We start from the raw sequence: 15,746 nt of genomic DNA, 5'->3' as shown, positions 1-15,746 counted from the left end.
TTTAATACAAAGAAAAATAGAGAATGCGAATACTAAAGAGCGTATACGTTTCGCTTCAATCTCAATTCCTCGCACCTCATGCAAACAAGTGTTCCATCATCTCGTAAGACGAATCCATCATCACCAAACGGTGTGGCGCATTCCTATACTGCTAGATCAATACGACAGTTCGCTAGAATTGAAATCTTTGCAAGATACTTACTTCACACGCAAAGCAACTGGCGCACCACTCTCTGCCGAGCACCTTGATGATGACGTCGCCTTCCGCAATCGCCTGGCTACATTTCCAGCATTTGGTCAAGTATCTATTGTTGAAGCAATCGTGGCACCATGCGTAGTTGTCGCGTGCATGATATAATGATGAAGCAGAAAAAGACTATAATGCTGTTAACTTGACTGAAGCATTATACTAATATACTTTTACCACTCACTTCGCTGCATCCCGCGCAAAAGAAATGGCCAACATGATAAGCTTTACCCATAGCGTTAACAACCTCTCCTTCGATTGGCGTGTTGCAATGATTACACCGAGGCGAGAATAGCTCATGATAGTCCAAATGGCAATATACTTTGCCTTCGTGTGGAAAGAATGCTGCATGCTCCAGAGATAAAGCACAATGCGAGCACTGAAAGCATTCAGGATGATATTTGTTTCCCAATGCTTTTAACACAGTTTTGGAAGTTGATAGTGGCCTCCGACACATAGAACATATATTGTTAAAATGAGATCGATTTTGAGACTCAAGATTAGAACCTGGATTAAGTGGAACACCTTGGTAATATGGATGATCCGGAGGAAAATGAATCAATGGCAGAGGTTTTGCCTGTCGCCGCTGAGGTTCACGACGCTGATGGCCATTATCAGGAGGCAGGAAACCATCTGACCCACTACTTGACTTGTAGCTGTGTTTGTGATAGTATGACTGATCATGAAAATGGGTCTCAGAGCTTATGGAGGATGATGAGGAGTGAGCTACTGAAGTTGACGCTTGCTGTCTTGCGCCCGATTTGAGATGGCCATCATGCATATCACCTTTTGATGAATAAAAAGGGATGTTTTCGTGACGTTCATTTCCAAAGTTTCGCCTATTGCTTTTCTCCCTTGATCCAAATTCATTGAGTCTATGTAGCGAGTGACTTGAGTGCTTGTGTGTTGGTACCGGAGGAGGATCTACTGGTATCTGATGTGTCATTGATCGATTCTCAAGGTCCAGTAGATAACACCCTATTCCTACTGTTAGCTCAGAAAGGTTTGATTTGAGGCTGAATCTGTAGACATCTTGCAGATATTAGGTCTTTTTTTTGTCAGGGAACCCATACTCAGCTCTTCTTTGGACATCACTTCTCTTCTTTGTCTGCTCATTGTCTATGATTTTAAGGGTATTCCATACCTTTTCCTTAGACACAAACAAAGCAAGATTTTTTTTATGATCTAAATCAACTCAGCTTTATCTATTAATCAGTTATATATGCAAGGTTCATGAAGTGAAAAGGGCGTGCGGTGAAAAGGCCGCTGCCGCACGCCACGATAGCGCTGGTTTGTTTACATTATCTCGCATCACAGATTGTAACGGTTACCATAGCAACTATTATCACGTGATCTACTATGATTGTGAATTCCTTGTTTCACTCAAATATAAATTCTTGCATTTAGAGCGACAATACTTGATAATGTCGGGAGTCGATTTTCCCACCACCCCAGAGCTGCAAGAGCTTGAAGATAGATTACGACATATTATTGAGACCATTCTTGAGCTTGCCATTGGAATTCACGACTACGAATCAGTTTCTCACAGCAAAGATGCGGTAGTTGCCCGTGTCAACCTCTTGACTGCGCAACTATCCACACTTGACGAAGCTTCAAAGCGCACAATTTCAGATGTCCTTGTGCCAAGAGAGATAATTCAGTATATTGAAGACGGTCGGAATCCTAAAGTTTATACTCGCGAATTCGTCGAGTTACTGAGCAAGCAGAATCAGTTCGTCAATGGCAAGATGCATGCGATGAGAGATTTCAGAGATGAATTGGCAGAACAGATCAAACAAACATATCCTGAGCTGACAAAAGAGGTTGATTTAGCGATTGAAAACACCGGCCCTAGCTTTCCGAAGGTGAAGGTTGACGAACCAGATGAGCCGAGTGATCTTAAAACAGAATAACGCTTTATTCTATTGTTAGCATGTCGTTCTTGAGACTCGAATTTACCAAAATTTGCATCGTGTCTGGCTTGATTTATTTTCTTTTGGCGCTGGAGTTTGAAAAGGGGCATATATACTGCATTGATACTGGGAGAGATTAATTAAATGATTATAATCAGAATATATTTTAAAATAAACCATTTATATCGCCGAAAGTGCAATACTTGGATATCGCAAGTTCTGCTGCTTATGCACCTGTAGACAAATTCCTGAATCCTTTCTCAGTCGATTTTTTATCTGTATTTCCCGCCAGACGGACTTGGTATCCTCGAGCTCTAGGAACATTGACCTTCGCACCTGTCATGTGTTCTACGTACATATGACTGAAAGAAGTAGCGGCTGTAGTCAACGACCCGTTTTTTATCGCTCTTCTAATTGACACCATGAATTCATTAGCCGTGTAAATGTTGTGGATTTGCAGCAGGGTCCACGCCAGCATCTCGCTTGCATTCAATAGATGCGCAATGTAAGCTCTATGGTGTGACATGCAAGTGTAACACTTACAGTCCTCTATGATAGGTGACATATCAGTAGCATACTTTTCATTGTCCCAGAAGATAATAGCGTAGTCTTTTTTCTCGTGCCCATCGTGGACAGAGGCTTCGTCCTCTGGCAGTTTGAACGAGAACCCCATTCCAGCATCAGTTGCATTTGAAATCCAATCGCCGCAAACCAAGTCTGAGCCTCTTTCTATAGCTCGCAAGACTTCATGTGGTCCTCTTTGGTATGCCATATCCAATCTGACAGTCTCCTTTAGCTCCTCGGGTACCATCTTGTAATCAATCGTACGGGCGACAGTGAGTAATGGATCGTGTGTCGGCTCCATGTCTTCCTTCTGTCCGAGGGCGGCAACATCGTCGGTGGTGCTGTCCAATTCTGGCAGGAATGGTGAAGACAGGTCAGATACAACCAGTCCATCAATCACATCTTTGTTTGTAGACCCAGCTTCTTTACCCATTAAAGAATCAAAATAAATCTGCTGCTGGGAGTATGAAATACCAGGTATTAGTGGAATCAAAACAGGCATGTCTTTGGAAAATTTCTTTAAGGTAGCTGCGCTCCACTGTTCGTTTCTTGTTGCTAGCTTCCGTGCACGATTTCCTCCCACTTTCTTCGATTTTCGAACAGCGATACCTGATCCTCGTGCCCCGCTTGGAATCAGCATTAGTGGCAAATCAATTGGTGGCAAGAGGACCATGTTTTCATCCTTAACTTGTGAAACCATATGGAAATATTCTCGAATTGAGAATTGCCGGAAGCCGTCATTGGTCACGACGGCAAGCGTGTTGTCGGAACTAGGTTGCGACGTAGGAATCGGATTAGAGCGACGTGAAGACAGGAATATAGGAACTGGTAGACTCGTAGGGTTACTTGGCGGTAAGATTGAGACGTACTTTCTGATTTTAGTTTCAGATAATGAAAGAGGAGACTTCATTTCAACTTTGTCGATAACTACAAATTAATGATTAGCATGCAACATATGTTATGGTGTACCTTATAAGCGTTTCGTACAATCCTCGAGGCCAATGAAGAGCGCTGGCACATCAACATGTTTCTGTAAATTTTCTGGAGTCAAATGAGGTACAGTTCCCCTTGACGTGGGCAGTATGAAATTCGGCGTCGGGATGGAGTTCGCAACCGTCCTCGAGACCTTGAATGATCCTAGTCTTGCAGCCGAACAGGGCAGAGTCTGTAAGACCTTGAAACTTTGCATGATATTTGCTGCAAGTTCTGGTTCGTTCCCCATCTCAAATGAGTTGTCGTGCTAGGCGGAGAGAAATTGAGGAATAAATGGAAACCGCAACGTGGTACTAGCTGCTGATGGATGGGAATTTTTTAAGTGTGAATCTAAGCTTTTAGTGTCCACTCATCTACCCCTGAATATAAGAACAAAAAGCTCGGTTTACATATTAAGACAGAAACAAAAAAAAAGCTCTTATGCAGTCAATCTGTTTCCTGAGAAAAGGATGAAGATCTCATTAAAAGACATATATTTTTCTATCACCTATAACCAACTAAGTCCTAGTATATGCATCCCTAATGTCGCCAGCTAAACCCTGTTTTTTTTTATTTAACAGGTATCGTAAGGCACCCCCAGAAGTAATGCATAATTTTCTCTATATAATCTGACAAAAACGCAGGCAGCGATCGAAAGGGACACCTTCTACAATGCTCTTGTACCTGGAGCTTGCTGTTGTGGAGGTGGAGGTGGTTGCTAGACTAAAGTTAGCGCCACCGCTCAAAACAAAGAGAAAGATGAATGTACTTACCAAAGACATCACTACGCTTAAGAGTCCATTTCCAAATTTTCCCGTGATTGCTTCACACTCGGCCAAGAAAACTCTGTTCAGATTGTAAAAGCTTGCAAACAACGAAGGATCCGTGTATGCATTCAAATCTCGACGTACGTTGATCAGCCGTACCGTTCGTGCTTGTGTTATATCCGCGACATTTGTTAGCAAATCTGAAATATCGATAAATGTCTCCATCGATGAAGTAATATCCAGCAGTAACTTTTGATGCATAGATAGTCGTCGCAGAAGCTCAGATATTCCGGTGAAAATATCAACGAGCATATTCTCAAATTCCTGAGGTCTCATCTCGCGCAGCGTACGTTCTAAGGCTGCTGATTTTTGAGAAGTAGACGCAGTTCGTCCAGTCGCACTACTTGCTACCGACGATGTGTCATCATTAGCATTGGTCGGCAAATTTCGTTTGATTAAATTCTTCACTTCGCGCATGATCGCGTCACGATATCGCTGAACACCAGAATCCACGGCCTTTATTTTTGCCAAGCCTAGCATATAAGAGCTCACATCAGGCTTCAAGCGAGCAGGCAGATTGAGATAAGAGTTGTTGATTGGAGGCGGGGCACCGGACGGGCTCATAACAGAGCGATTTAATTTTGAATTAGTGTAAGTTCGACTAAGACGATCCAGCGTCTCTTGAGTTGGCACTGACGCCATATGCCTTCTGATATCCTCAAGCAAGCAACTAGTGAATCGGATCTGATATTCATTTATCACTCGATTCCGTAGATTTCCTTGCCGGTCCTTCACAGCAGAGATTCCTGGCACTCTAGACAAATCAGAGAGAGGAAAATGCCAGGACTGGCACTGTGGGCGTTCCTTTTGTACTTCAGATAAAGGTACTTGACCTTCCATTATCTTGTCAATTTTGAGTGAAGTATCCCAACACGCATCAGCGTCATCGGTGTTCCAAAAAGCCTCTGCTTCGGTTAACATATCAGTTACTAAAGACATCTGCAAAACAGCCTGTTCTAATTTGTGCACATTTTCTTTTCTCTTCTGTAACCGTACGATCTCTAGTCCAACTTCTGCTTGCTCCATGTCAACGCGCCGAAGATCCTCCCGCAGACCAGAAATTTTGCTAACTGCACTTGTCGTTTCCACGTGCAAATTCCTCAAATCACCCAATGCTGCAAAAAATGAAGGAGAAGCTTTTGAAATTTCGTTGATCAAATGAACCTCCACAGTATCGAGATACCATGAGAGTTTTTCTTGCAATATTGCGTTATTTGCCAGTGATTTTCGGCTTATCGGGCTGCGAGACTGATCTAGCAAAGAATCGGCTATCGATGAAGATGGGGAACCGGTGATAGATGTACTCGGGCTAGAAGGAGAAGGAGTAGGAGCGGATAGAATCTCAGATTTTTCGGTAACAACGTCAAAAATTCGAGGATTTTCTAATTTGAAACTAGTATCGAAATAAACTGAAGGAATAGTGGATAACGGGGTGACTGGCTCTGGCTCTTGTCGTATCAGATGTCTGACTTTGCCATCCTCTGAGACGTTCTTACTCGTACCATTACTCCCAGAATGTTTTAAACGTCGGTTGTCGAGCAAGTCAACCAAAGAAGATGCAGCAGGTGACGAAACGGATAAACTAGCCAAGGAATCTCCTCGTGGTGGAACTTCTTTTCGAGGAGAAAATGGTATACTCTGAAACCCTTCACCACCAGAAGCGCGAATCCCGCTGTACTTTTCAAATTCAGAAGTGACACTGTGTATATATTCATCAAACTCTTCGGGTGCGACAATATCTATATTCGTAAGAATAACTGGTGGAATATCCCGAATAGTTGGCCCCCAAGCAGCAGCGCGGGCACTAGGAGAATTGAGGAGAGTAGCGATAGCTAAAAGAGAGATCAGTATAATAAGTTCGCACTTGAAGAACAATGAATAATACCATTAGTGGCTATGCTACTTTGATTGAAGCCTAGAGACGATAGATCTCGTCGCAAAGATAGCATCGAAGTGCTACTAGCCGTCGATGCTCGTCTGCCGCTTCCATCGCCTATACTTTCACTTCCCCCATTGTAGTGAGCAGTCAGTGTAAGATTCGACGGAGACACCATAGACTGAGTGGGAGAAAGCGGTCCAGAGTCATACGAGAAAGCAGAAGATGACAATGCTGGAGAAGCCGGAGTTACGTTTAGCGCCTTTTGCCCAGGAGAGGGAGGCCGACTGATAGTACTGGGTGCATACAGAGATACACCAGTGTAGTTATCGGATGCCATCGTATCTGTACTAAGTCTAGTAGTATTTGACTCAGCTCCCTGGCCATTCTTTTCCCCTTTATTAAAAGATTTTCCATTTATTGGCAAGCTTCTCTCGCCATTGGGATCAGTAACTGTCAGTTGAGGGTTATGATTGCCATCGCTAATCGCGGTTCCATTCTGATATTGCTCAGGGACGTCGCTCGGCGGCCTTGATGGCAATGAAGCCATCTATAGCAAAACACGAACCCAATCACCCTGAGATTGCCTCAAATCACCGACTTGAACAATGGTAAGCACCAAGCAGGGACAAATATAAAGGGACACAATTGCTGACTCAAATATAGAAAGCACAAACAGCTGCTCTCTGCTACAATGTGTCTGGTCCACCAAAGTAAGTTTAAGTTGCCGCACAGCCACATGCTACAGCGGCTAATGAGCCGGGTAACACAATCTTGCCTTGGTCGCGTCAACTATTAAAGTTTCGATTTAGACGCGTTTCGATCTTTTTATTTCACTGTTAACGCGTCGAGTTCGCGCCATCCCTTTCTTTATCTGCTCCTAGCTTCCTCATCCCCTTTTCTATAGCTGCCCTTCTTTCTTCCAGTCCGTATACACCGACAACCCCATAAGTTTTATTGAGCTCATTTAATACTCTTAGCAAAGGTTTTCCAGAGTAATTATGTCTTTTGATCAGCCCCGGGTGTACGCTGCTTCTGTGCTGCCTCCCAGCGAAGTCCCCGGCGATGAATCTCGCATGGAAATTGAAGAAAGCTTCAGAGATTTCATTTTAGAATTCAGAATCGACAGTGATTTTATTTACCGGTAAGATGGCTTATTTTTATAACGTATCTGATACTTTTATCTAACGGCAATTATAACAGTGACAATTTGCGGGAAAATCTCCTTATCAAGAAATTTTGTCTATCAGTAGAGATGGCACACCTCATTTCGTACAATGAAGAACTTGCCCACAGATTAGTCAACGAGCCTGCCGATATGCTTCCGCTAGTACGTTTTTTCTACTTTGATCGAGTTTTCCGGGTTCTAGTCGTTAACCTTAAAACAGTTTGAATCGGCCGCCAGAGAAGTTGGAGGGCGGTTGATATTTTCAGGCAACAGTGGAAATGCAGACGAAACAAATCAGACAGTGGCTATGGAGGAGGAATCTCGCAAACAAGTCCCTTACTGCCAGGTCATTTTGACATCCAACGCAAATCCTCTTCCTATCCGTGATCTGGACTCTACTCATATCTCCAAACTGATTCGTATTCCTGGTATTGTTATCGGAGCTTCCACCTTGTCTTCAAAGGCTACAATGCTTCATCTCACCTGCAAAGCCTGTCGACATGTTAAAAAGCTATTCGTTGGAGGTGGTTTCGCCGGAGTCACATTGCCGCGCACTTGTGACGCTCCTCCTGTCATGGAAGAGAAAAACTGCCCTTTAGATCCATATATTATTGTTCATGAGAAGTGTCAGTTCGTTGACCAACAGATTCTGAAGCTGCAAGAGGCCCCCGATATGGTTCCCGTGGGAGAGATTCCTCGCCACATCATTTTGTCGGCAGACCGCTACTTGACCAACCAAGTTGTTCCTGGTAGCCGATGCACAATCATGGGAATTTACTCTATTTACCAATCCAAGGCAGCTTCAAGAGGAACAGGAAAAGCCGTTGCTATTCGAAATCCTTATGTTCGCGTTGTAGGTCTTCAGGTTGAACACGATCACAATAGCAAAGCAGCAGCTTCCTTCACCGATGAAGAAGAAGAGGAATTCTTGGCTCTCTCCCGCCATCCCAGACTCTATGAGATTTTTGCAAACAGTATTGCGCCATCGATCTATGGTAACACTGATATTAAAAAGGCAATTGCTTGCTTGCTCATGGGTGGCTCAAAGAAAATCCTACCGGACCAGATGAGACTTCGCGGTGATATTAACGTCCTTCTCCTCGGTGACCCGGGTACTGCCAAATCTCAGATTCTAAAATTCGTGGAGAAGGTATCACCAATTGCTATTTATACATCAGGTAAAGGCTCCTCTGCCGCTGGTTTGACTGCCTCAGTTCAGCGAGACAGCACGACTCGTGAGTTCTACCTCGAAGGCGGTGCTATGGTTTTGGCTGATGGCGGTGTCGTCTGTATTGATGAGTTTGACAAGATGCGTGATGAGGATCGTGTCGCTATTCATGAGGCTATGGAGCAACAAACGATTTCGATTGCAAAGGCAGGAATTACCACGATTCTCAACTCACGCACTAGTGTTCTTGCTGCTGCGAATCCTATCTTTGGTCGTTATGATGATATGAAGACACCGGGAGAAAATATAGACTTTCAAACCACAATTTTGTCTCGATTTGATATGATTTTCATCGTTAAGGATGCACATGACGAGTCAAAGGATCAATCTATTGCAAAGCACGTCATGAATATTCATATGAATCAATACTCTGCAGCTACAGAGGAGCAAGCAGGCGAAATTCCCATTGAGAAGATGAGAAGATATATTTCATATTGCAAAGCCAAATGCGCACCAAGACTGTCTCCTGAAGCATCTGAGAAACTGTCTAGTCATTTTGTTGGAATCCGAAAGCAGGTTCACCAGGTCGAACAAGACTCTAACGAGCGGTCGAGTATTCCTATCACCGTTCGTCAACTTGAGGCCATCATTCGTATTACTGAATCACTTGCCAAGCTTCAACTTTCACCAGTTGCAAGAGAAGAGCATGTGGATGAAGCCTTGCGACTATTCTCTGCGTCCACCATGGATGCAGTTGGTCAAGGCGCTGGTTCTCGTACTGAGCTAGTAGAGCAGGTCAACAGAATTGAAGTTGAGCTAAAACGCAGACTGCCAATTGGATGGAGTACTTCGTATCAGACTCTTGTCCGTGAATTTGTCGATGGCGTGAGTACTAAGGATTTTTCTTTATCGATCGCAATCATTTACTAACGGCTATAATCATAGAAAAAATACTCTCAGCATGCTCTGGACAAGGCGCTCATGATTGCAGAGCGCCGAGATACTATCCAGTTTAGACACCAGAGATCAAACGTTTATCGCACTGGAGTGTAACTCAGAGTATGTGGGTTTCTAAAATGGCAGTTGCGATTTTGTGATTTTGTAATTTTGTGTAAAGATTCTTTGCGTCTTTGATTTGTAATTCCGGGGTTGATGTGTAACTTGAGCTAGGCGTTATCGTTATGTATATGTATTTTATTCCAAGATTCAGTGGTGATAATTAATTGGAGTACGTCCTTTCAGACTACATGATAGAGAATAACTGTTTTGTAGAAATAATGACTGTTTTCGCGGAGATCGTTTCATGCGTCTTGTGGTGATTCTGATATGACCAGCGCGTTTCAAATGCACCAACACCCTCTACATCACACTACCGTCAGCTTAGTCCTTGAAACTGTTTTGTAAACAGCGCTCAGATCTTGGATGAAAATAGTGTATGTTTTGGTGTAAGCCATGACCTAAATCTCTGGGGCACGAGATGAGGCCAGAAGCCGCATTTCAGCCACGCCCATGCTGGTTGATCTACTGCTGGCTTTCCGCGCAATGGCCAGTCCTATTACGACTTTTGCAGACTTGAGCAAGGTAAGGCGTCTTTATCATGAAGATTTATTTAGTTCTAATCAAATATTTGATAATAGTATTAAGAAGTCAGCTTAAGTTACGTGCAACACACTGAAGTTGCTCCAGCAGTATGAGCACTTCGCCCTCAAAAATGGACCTGCAAAGTGCAACTGCCAAACAGGAGGTTACATTCAAAGAGTCTGTGGCATCTATTCATTTATACAAGTCTTCATCATCGTCTGCTACATCTTTGGATCCGTGTGTATTTGTTAGCGCACTAGCAAAGATGCTGAGAAGAATGGAGTCAAAACCTCTATTGCAACAGCGATATACACCAACCGATGAGAAGCTAGAAACGGTTAACAGTCTTGCACTTGTGGCAAAGATTGAGAAAATGCTCGATTTAGGAAAGATTGAGCACGCGCTTGACAGACGCATGTCGCAGCAGGATTTTGTCATATCACGTTCTGCAGAATCCCGTCAACGAGATGCTAGTGATCTAAATTGACAAGTCATTGATGGATCTGGATGGATTATATAGAGTTGCATGATATGGTGGGATTTTGTATCAAGACGCTCTGTGAATATAGAATATATAAAAATCAGGTAATTAATTATTCACTTTAACCATCGAATAATGAAGTAAAAGGCAAGAATTACAACAGCCACTCCGCCCCAAAATATAAACTTATCCTGCTGCGCCCTCCGTTCGATATATTTAATCGTGTCATTAGATATTCCAAGAGTATTGGCTGCGCTGTAGAGTTTACGCTGAGTCGACTTCAGCATGTTTCGTTGCTCAACCAAATCGCCTAAAACGCTTCGCCCACGCTCGATAAACTCATCCAGTTGATCGCCAGTTCGCTGGATAAATTCTCTAGGAATGGCTGCCGCAGGTATATTTTCTGATATTCCAGTAGAGCCAGATGAAACGCCAAAACCGCCCTCGCTGTTCATCCCATAAGGATTGTCTGGTGTAGCAGTGGCATGTGGACGACGGCCTAATAATTCCGTTCGATTTTGACTGTTAACTATATCCTCGCGCTCATGTTTCAATTTGTCAAATTGTGCGCGAGCTTCTGACACTTCTGAGCGAAAATTGCGAATTCTAGCAAATGCCTTGTCTTGCTTGGCGGGCACTAGTTCTCGTCGGGCCACCGCATCGTATTCCTCTATTGTCCGCTGTAATGTCGCTAATGTGGCAGATATTTGGCCTTTCCAAATTATTAACAGAAAGACATAACAGATTAGAGAAATCAAAGAGTACCTTGTAATCCAAGACTTGTCGTTCCGGGAGAACTAGCGAATGTGTCCAAGTCGCGTTTCAAAGACTGCGACTGCTTCAGTGCATGGTTGAAAAGTGAATTCTTGAAATGCAATGTTAGTCGTCATCTTTGAGTTGAGTCTTTGAATGAGTTAATCGACCGATAAATCCACTAACCATGCTGTATTTCTGGAAGAAAAGAGAAAATTTAAAAAGATATGATATGAGGGAGGGAAGCTTGCACAGTTGGATTATCCTGAGGAGGTAATCGTCGCTATTGATTTATGAAAAAGGAGCGATTCTCAGATGTATGTCGATACTGACATAGAATAGTCAGTGTGTAGAATATTCAGCTAAGCATTGGGCGAGAGTATAAAAAGTTCTATTGTTCGCGACCACGCCCGGTCAACTGAGTAATGAGTTAATTGTAGAGCTTACAGGAATTTGGTCGCATAATTACATTATTAGTTCACACGTAGCAGATTGGATTACAATCACGTGATATAGTGGTGACATAATAATATCAGAAATCCAGTTGGGACCTGACTCAAGGGATGATAGCGATATTGCAAAGTTTGTAGAATGCAGCTATCGGTTGTGGGCAATGCCTTAGCTGGGCAGTTTCTGACAAAGAATATGCATAGCCTAGTTGTTATATATAGACAATATATTTGAATTATCGTCAAAAGAGTCGCGGGATCTTTTGGCCTGAAATGGGAGTTTCTCGAGATACTGACGCTAAAGTTTAATCTTTCAATTATCGATAGCGAATAGGGCTCCCATTTTGAGATATTCTCGTACTCTGCTGTTCATTATCCGTCTTATTTCAACCAGTTGTTAAATAGCCAGTGAATATTCTTTACTTGTTGAAATGTCGTCACCGTATTCGGTAGCTACGTCAGCGCACTTGACTGGGGCTTCAACTAATCCGTTGACCGAGGAAACCGACTTGAATAAGCGAAAGTTCACCGAGTCACCCACTCAGGACTTGGATCCCGACGCGAAATCTATACAAAATTTAGATAGAACTGGTGTCCCTCGCGCGCGATCTGCTAGTGTTGCTTCTACAGTGCATGAGAGCGATGCTGAGAATTCTGCTTTGCTACGGCCATATGATACGGCAATGACAGATCCTAATGGTCCACCAACTCCATCTTTTTTCCTCGCAAGATTTGTCTTGAAGGTTTCCGCAAAAGAGTACCGAAGATTGCTAAAGATGTCGCTGCCAGTAATTTTCTCGTATATGCTGCAAAATTCGTTGCAAACAGTCTCAATTTTGATTGTTGGTCGACTAGGCGCTTTCGAACTCGCCGTCTCCGCATTTAGTTATATGTTTGCCATGAGTACGGGATGGCTGATTCAACTGGGTGGAACTACTGCTATTGATACCCTGGGATCTGCTACCTATACAGCAAGTGAAGATCCCTTTGAGTACGTCCGCTTAGTTTTGTTTTTTGATTTGTTGGTTTTCTAACAGACACCATAGACTAGGAATATTACTTCAGCGTGGTTTTTTTGTTTTTGGTACTTTGTATATTCCTGTAATTGGTATTTGGATATTTGCTGAGCCTATTCTGATGCTCCTTGGACAGACTCCTCAGCTGTCAAAAGCCGCGGCAGAGTTTCTCCAGTGCCTGATCCCCGGCGGTCTTGGATTTATTTACTTTGAAGCTCTGAAGAAATATATGCAAGTCCAGGGCATCATGCAGGCGAGTACATATGTCTTACTCATCACGTCGCCTCTGAATGCTCTATTAAATTATCTGTTTATTCATCCCCTCGGATTTGGCTTGAACGGAGCAGCACTTGCTACTGGACTCACCTACTGGATTTCCTTCTGGGGCCTGGCTCTTTACGCAAAGTATTCTCGGGCAAGGAATGCCTGGGGAGGATTTTCTATGCGGGCGTTTACCAATTTGGGAATTTTTTACAAGCTCAGTCTTTTAGGGATTACTATGGTGGGTACTGAATGGTGGGCATTTGAAATTGTCGCGTTAGTAGCTGGCCGACTAGGAGATACTGCATTGGCTGCTCAGAGCTGCGTAATGACTTCTGATCAAGTTACATTTACCATTCCGTTTGGAATTGGCGTGGCTGTCTCTACTCGCGTTGGAAATCTGCTGGGTGAAAAGCGTTCACGCGCAGCTCGACGAGCGGCATACTCTGGAGCGCTACTGGCCGCGTCGATCGGTTTTGTTGTCATGTTTATCATGCTTGTTGCTAGAAACTACTACGGTAAACTATTCAGCGATGATATAGACGTGATTGAAGCCACTGCGGCCGTTGTGCCGTATGTCGCCTTATTCCAAATTGCAGACGGTATTAACGCGTCTTGCTCGGGAAGTCTTAGAGGTATGGGTCGCCAGCATATCGGCGCATTTATCAATTCGGCAGCTTACTACGTCCTTGCACTTCCTTTGGGGATCACTCTTGCCTTTCGCGGACGCGGATTACCGGGCTTGTGGATAGGCCAATGTATTGCATTGTACATTGCTGGTACGCTTGAGTTTTCTGTCGTGCTTACAACAAACTGGACTAGAGAGGTGGACAATGCCCTTGCTAGATTAGATGTATTTCCTGAGAACTCTGACTCTGAGGATGATGAACCGGAGGAGTATATGAGTACACACAGTATTGAAGCTCATGATTCCGCATAAATTTATGTTCAAGAATTTTGGGGGATTGCCACTTATAGATGGGGATCAATTTTTAGCAAGCATGTAGGACTCATTTGTACAATAGATCAACATCTTACTATTTCACATTTTTTACAAGGAATTTTGCAAAGTATACGGCGACGGCAAGGATGTAGGTTTTACCACACTATGTAACTGAAAAGAACTTGAAATTCTGTCGCTATTAAAATTTAAACATCATAGTCAAACACTGAAATATATAATGGTACAAATGACACACGAATTTTGATATAGGTATACAGATGCCAAAATAAAACAATTATCCAAATGCACAAAACTGAACAAGAAAAAAAAAAAAGGAAAACCCGTGAAAAAACTAGTGCATCTGCCGAATCATACCCTTGTTCCAAAAAAAACAAAAAAATCCTTGAGATATAATAACGCACACGGACAGGTGTTTGCAGAAACAATATTAACACCCGGGGCCAAGAACTCGATAGAAAAACAATTTAAAACCAGTAGCCTAACAACACGTACCCCTACGCATGCCTAAAGCATTACTACCTTTACCACCCACTAGACTCACAACGCCGCGCCCTCGAGTACTTCCTCTGCCACCAGGCCGACGAACACTACCATCTGCGCCCCAACTCGGAATATCTCCATACTGTACACCGGCACCTACGTCGTCGGGATCAATCTCACCTAGCTCGATCTTGGTAAGTATCATATTTGCCAATCTTGTAAATGCTTCGTCAATATTTTGACCACTTAAGGCAGATGTGTGTGTGATTGGAATAGAACCGTTTTCTCTAGCGAATTCAATAACGTCGGCTTCAGGTACGATATCAGCAGCATTTGCCAAAGATATCTTGTCCGTTTTGTTGGCGACGAGAAGGAGTGATACTGTGGGGTTCGCCAGATTACGCAGATCGGAGAGGAAATGCGGAAGCATTTGAAAAGTCGCAGAATTTGTTGCATCGTATATCAGAAGAGCGCCAGCAGTGCCGCGATAATATGATCGAGTCACGGCTCTGAATCGTTCTTGACCAGCTGTATCCCACAGCTAGCGTTGCACAACTGTCAACAAAAATTTTCCAATCATCGCATAACACATACATTCATACCTGCAGTTTTATTCTTTTCCGGCGAGCTCCTGTTCCGACTTTGATGACCTTTGATGCAAATTCCACGCCGATCGTAGACGATGTCAAGATTTTCCCTGCAAGATAAAGAATTAATCAGCATTAACTCAATTTGTAATCTTTTACAACAAAATCGTACAATGTCCTTCAACAAATCTATGTAAAATACTGGACTTTCCACATCCAGAAGGACCAATTAATATAATTTTCGCCAGGTAATCGTACACGCTATCCTGTAGCACTGTGTTAGTTTTAAAATGTCTGGCAGCAATTCAAAACAGCGACATACATCTTGTGATATTCTACTACTGTTCTCAGAATCATTTGAGAGGGCTCTAGCTCTATGTTTGCTCTTTGTCACCTGTATAGGTGTAATGGATGCCGACATTGTCTGTTAATATTTCAA

At 43.2% G+C, this 15,746-nt stretch overlaps 9 protein-coding genes across 9 annotated transcripts; 4 read left to right on the top strand and 5 right to left on the bottom strand.

The window, feature by feature from the left end:
• Window positions 1-76: 76 nt before the first annotated feature.
• On the bottom strand, window positions 77-821 carry V2V93DRAFT_311750 (uncharacterized protein; the record flags this gene model as incomplete). The annotated part of the gene is made up of 3 exons (XM_066907226.1): window positions 77-148; window positions 203-376; window positions 432-821. Coding segments are annotated over 3 exons (636 nt in total), but the record flags the coding sequence as incomplete, so codon positions are not given.
• An 833-nt stretch (window positions 822-1,654) lies between these two features.
• Window positions 1,655-2,354, top strand: V2V93DRAFT_364072 (transcription factor subunit Med10 of mediator complex-domain-containing protein). The gene has a single exon (XM_066908764.1). It carries the CDS (start codon window positions 1,672-1,674, stop codon window positions 2,158-2,160), a length of 489 nt encoding a protein of 162 aa, XP_066767866.1. The 5' UTR covers window positions 1,655-1,671; the 3' UTR covers window positions 2,161-2,354.
• Window positions 2,301-4,037, bottom strand: V2V93DRAFT_364071 (tRNA-guanine(15) transglycosylase-like protein). Its single transcript, XM_066908763.1, has 2 exons — window positions 3,712-4,037; window positions 2,301-3,651 (listed from the first exon to the last, which is right to left on the bottom strand). Exons 1-2 carry the CDS (start codon window positions 3,944-3,946, stop codon window positions 2,387-2,389), a joined length of 1,500 nt encoding a protein of 499 aa, XP_066767865.1. The 5' UTR covers window positions 3,947-4,037; the 3' UTR covers window positions 2,301-2,386.
• A 136-nt stretch (window positions 4,038-4,173) lies between these two features.
• V2V93DRAFT_384180 (uncharacterized protein) lies at window positions 4,174-7,076 on the bottom strand. Its single transcript, XM_066912211.1, has 3 exons — window positions 6,409-7,076; window positions 4,470-6,355; window positions 4,174-4,414 (listed from the first exon to the last, which is right to left on the bottom strand). Exons 1-3 carry the CDS (start codon window positions 6,947-6,949, stop codon window positions 4,364-4,366), a joined length of 2,478 nt encoding a protein of 825 aa, XP_066767864.1. The 5' UTR covers window positions 6,950-7,076; the 3' UTR covers window positions 4,174-4,363.
• A 115-nt stretch (window positions 7,077-7,191) lies between these two features.
• On the top strand, window positions 7,192-9,703 carry V2V93DRAFT_364068 (MCM2/3/5 family-domain-containing protein). The gene is made up of 3 exons (XM_066908762.1): window positions 7,192-7,543; window positions 7,603-7,729; window positions 7,788-9,703. The coding sequence occupies exons 1-3, from the start codon at window positions 7,401-7,403 to the stop codon at window positions 9,663-9,665; spliced, it is 2,148 nt and encodes a 715-aa protein (XP_066767863.1). The 5' UTR covers window positions 7,192-7,400; the 3' UTR covers window positions 9,666-9,703.
• A 314-nt stretch (window positions 9,704-10,017) lies between these two features.
• On the top strand, window positions 10,018-10,858 carry V2V93DRAFT_116168 (uncharacterized protein). Its single transcript, XM_066906766.1, has 2 exons — window positions 10,018-10,316; window positions 10,373-10,858. The coding sequence occupies exon 2, from the start codon at window positions 10,426-10,428 to the stop codon at window positions 10,801-10,803; it is 378 nt and encodes a 125-aa protein (XP_066767862.1). The 5' UTR covers window positions 10,018-10,316; window positions 10,373-10,425; the 3' UTR covers window positions 10,804-10,858.
• Window positions 10,760-12,004, bottom strand: V2V93DRAFT_364064 (uncharacterized protein). The gene is made up of 3 exons (XM_066908761.1): window positions 11,737-12,004; window positions 11,563-11,662; window positions 10,760-11,509 (listed from the first exon to the last, which is right to left on the bottom strand). The coding sequence occupies exons 1-3, from the start codon at window positions 11,737-11,739 to the stop codon at window positions 10,914-10,916; spliced, it is 699 nt and encodes a 232-aa protein (XP_066767861.1). The 5' UTR covers window positions 11,740-12,004; the 3' UTR covers window positions 10,760-10,913.
• A 678-nt stretch (window positions 12,005-12,682) lies between these two features.
• V2V93DRAFT_320529 (mate-domain-containing protein) lies at window positions 12,683-14,216 on the top strand (the record flags this gene model as incomplete). Its single annotated transcript, XM_066907323.1, has 2 exons — window positions 12,683-12,990; window positions 13,046-14,216. 2 exons carry the CDS (start codon window positions 12,683-12,685, stop codon window positions 14,214-14,216), a joined length of 1,479 nt encoding a protein of 492 aa, XP_066767860.1.
• A 502-nt stretch (window positions 14,217-14,718) lies between these two features.
• Window positions 14,719-15,728, bottom strand: V2V93DRAFT_378086 (P-loop containing nucleoside triphosphate hydrolase protein; the record flags this gene model as incomplete). The annotated part of the gene is made up of 4 exons (XM_066911941.1): window positions 14,719-15,261; window positions 15,323-15,417; window positions 15,480-15,573; window positions 15,630-15,728. 4 exons carry the CDS (start codon window positions 15,726-15,728, stop codon window positions 14,719-14,721), a joined length of 831 nt encoding a protein of 276 aa, XP_066767859.1.
• Window positions 15,729-15,746: the final 18 nt, after the last annotated feature.

Source organism: Kockiozyma suomiensis, assembly GCF_038497685.1.
Source record: "Kockiozyma suomiensis strain NRRL Y-17356 unplaced genomic scaffold V2V93scaffold_2, whole genome shotgun sequence".
In the NCBI taxonomy this organism is placed as follows: domain Eukaryota; kingdom Fungi; phylum Ascomycota; class Lipomycetes; order Lipomycetales; family Lipomycetaceae; genus Kockiozyma; species Kockiozyma suomiensis.
Note: the sequence above shows the minus strand (reverse complement) of the source record. Positions and strands in the feature narration are given on the sequence as shown.

Coding starts and splice junctions, on each gene's coding strand:
- V2V93DRAFT_364068 (XM_066908762.1), top strand. CDS start 7,401: ATGTCTTTTGATCAGCCCCGGGTGTACGCTGCTTCTGTGCTGCCTCCC. Junction 7,544..7,602: donor GACAGTGATTTTATTTACCG/GTAAGATGGCTT, acceptor CAATTATAACAG/TGACAATTTGCGGGAAAATC. Junction 7,730..7,787: donor CTGCCGATATGCTTCCGCTA/GTACGTTTTTTC, acceptor ACCTTAAAACAG/TTTGAATCGGCCGCCAGAGA.
- V2V93DRAFT_384180 (XM_066912211.1), bottom strand. CDS start 6,949: ATGGCTTCATTGCCATCAAGGCCGCCGAGCGACGTCCCTGAGCAATAT. Junction 6,356..6,408: donor AAGTAGCATAGCCACTAATG/GTATTATTCATT, acceptor TCTCTCTTTTAG/CTATCGCTACTCTCCTCAAT. Junction 4,415..4,469: donor TAAGCGTAGTGATGTCTTTG/GTAAGTACATTC, acceptor ACTTTAGTCTAG/CAACCACCTCCACCTCCACA.
- V2V93DRAFT_364071 (XM_066908763.1), bottom strand. CDS start 3,946: ATGGGGAACGAACCAGAACTTGCAGCAAATATCATGCAAAGTTTCAAG. Junction 3,652..3,711: donor CTTCATTGGCCTCGAGGATT/GTACGAAACGCT, acceptor ATTAATTTGTAG/TTATCGACAAAGTTGAAATG.
- V2V93DRAFT_364072 (XM_066908764.1), top strand. CDS start 1,672: ATGTCGGGAGTCGATTTTCCCACCACCCCAGAGCTGCAAGAGCTTGAA.
- V2V93DRAFT_364064 (XM_066908761.1), bottom strand. Junction 11,510..11,562: donor GACAAGTCTTGGATTACAAG/GTACTCTTTGAT, acceptor TAATTTGGAAAG/GCCAAATATCTGCCACATTA.
- V2V93DRAFT_116168 (XM_066906766.1), top strand. CDS start 10,426: ATGAGCACTTCGCCCTCAAAAATGGACCTGCAAAGTGCAACTGCCAAA.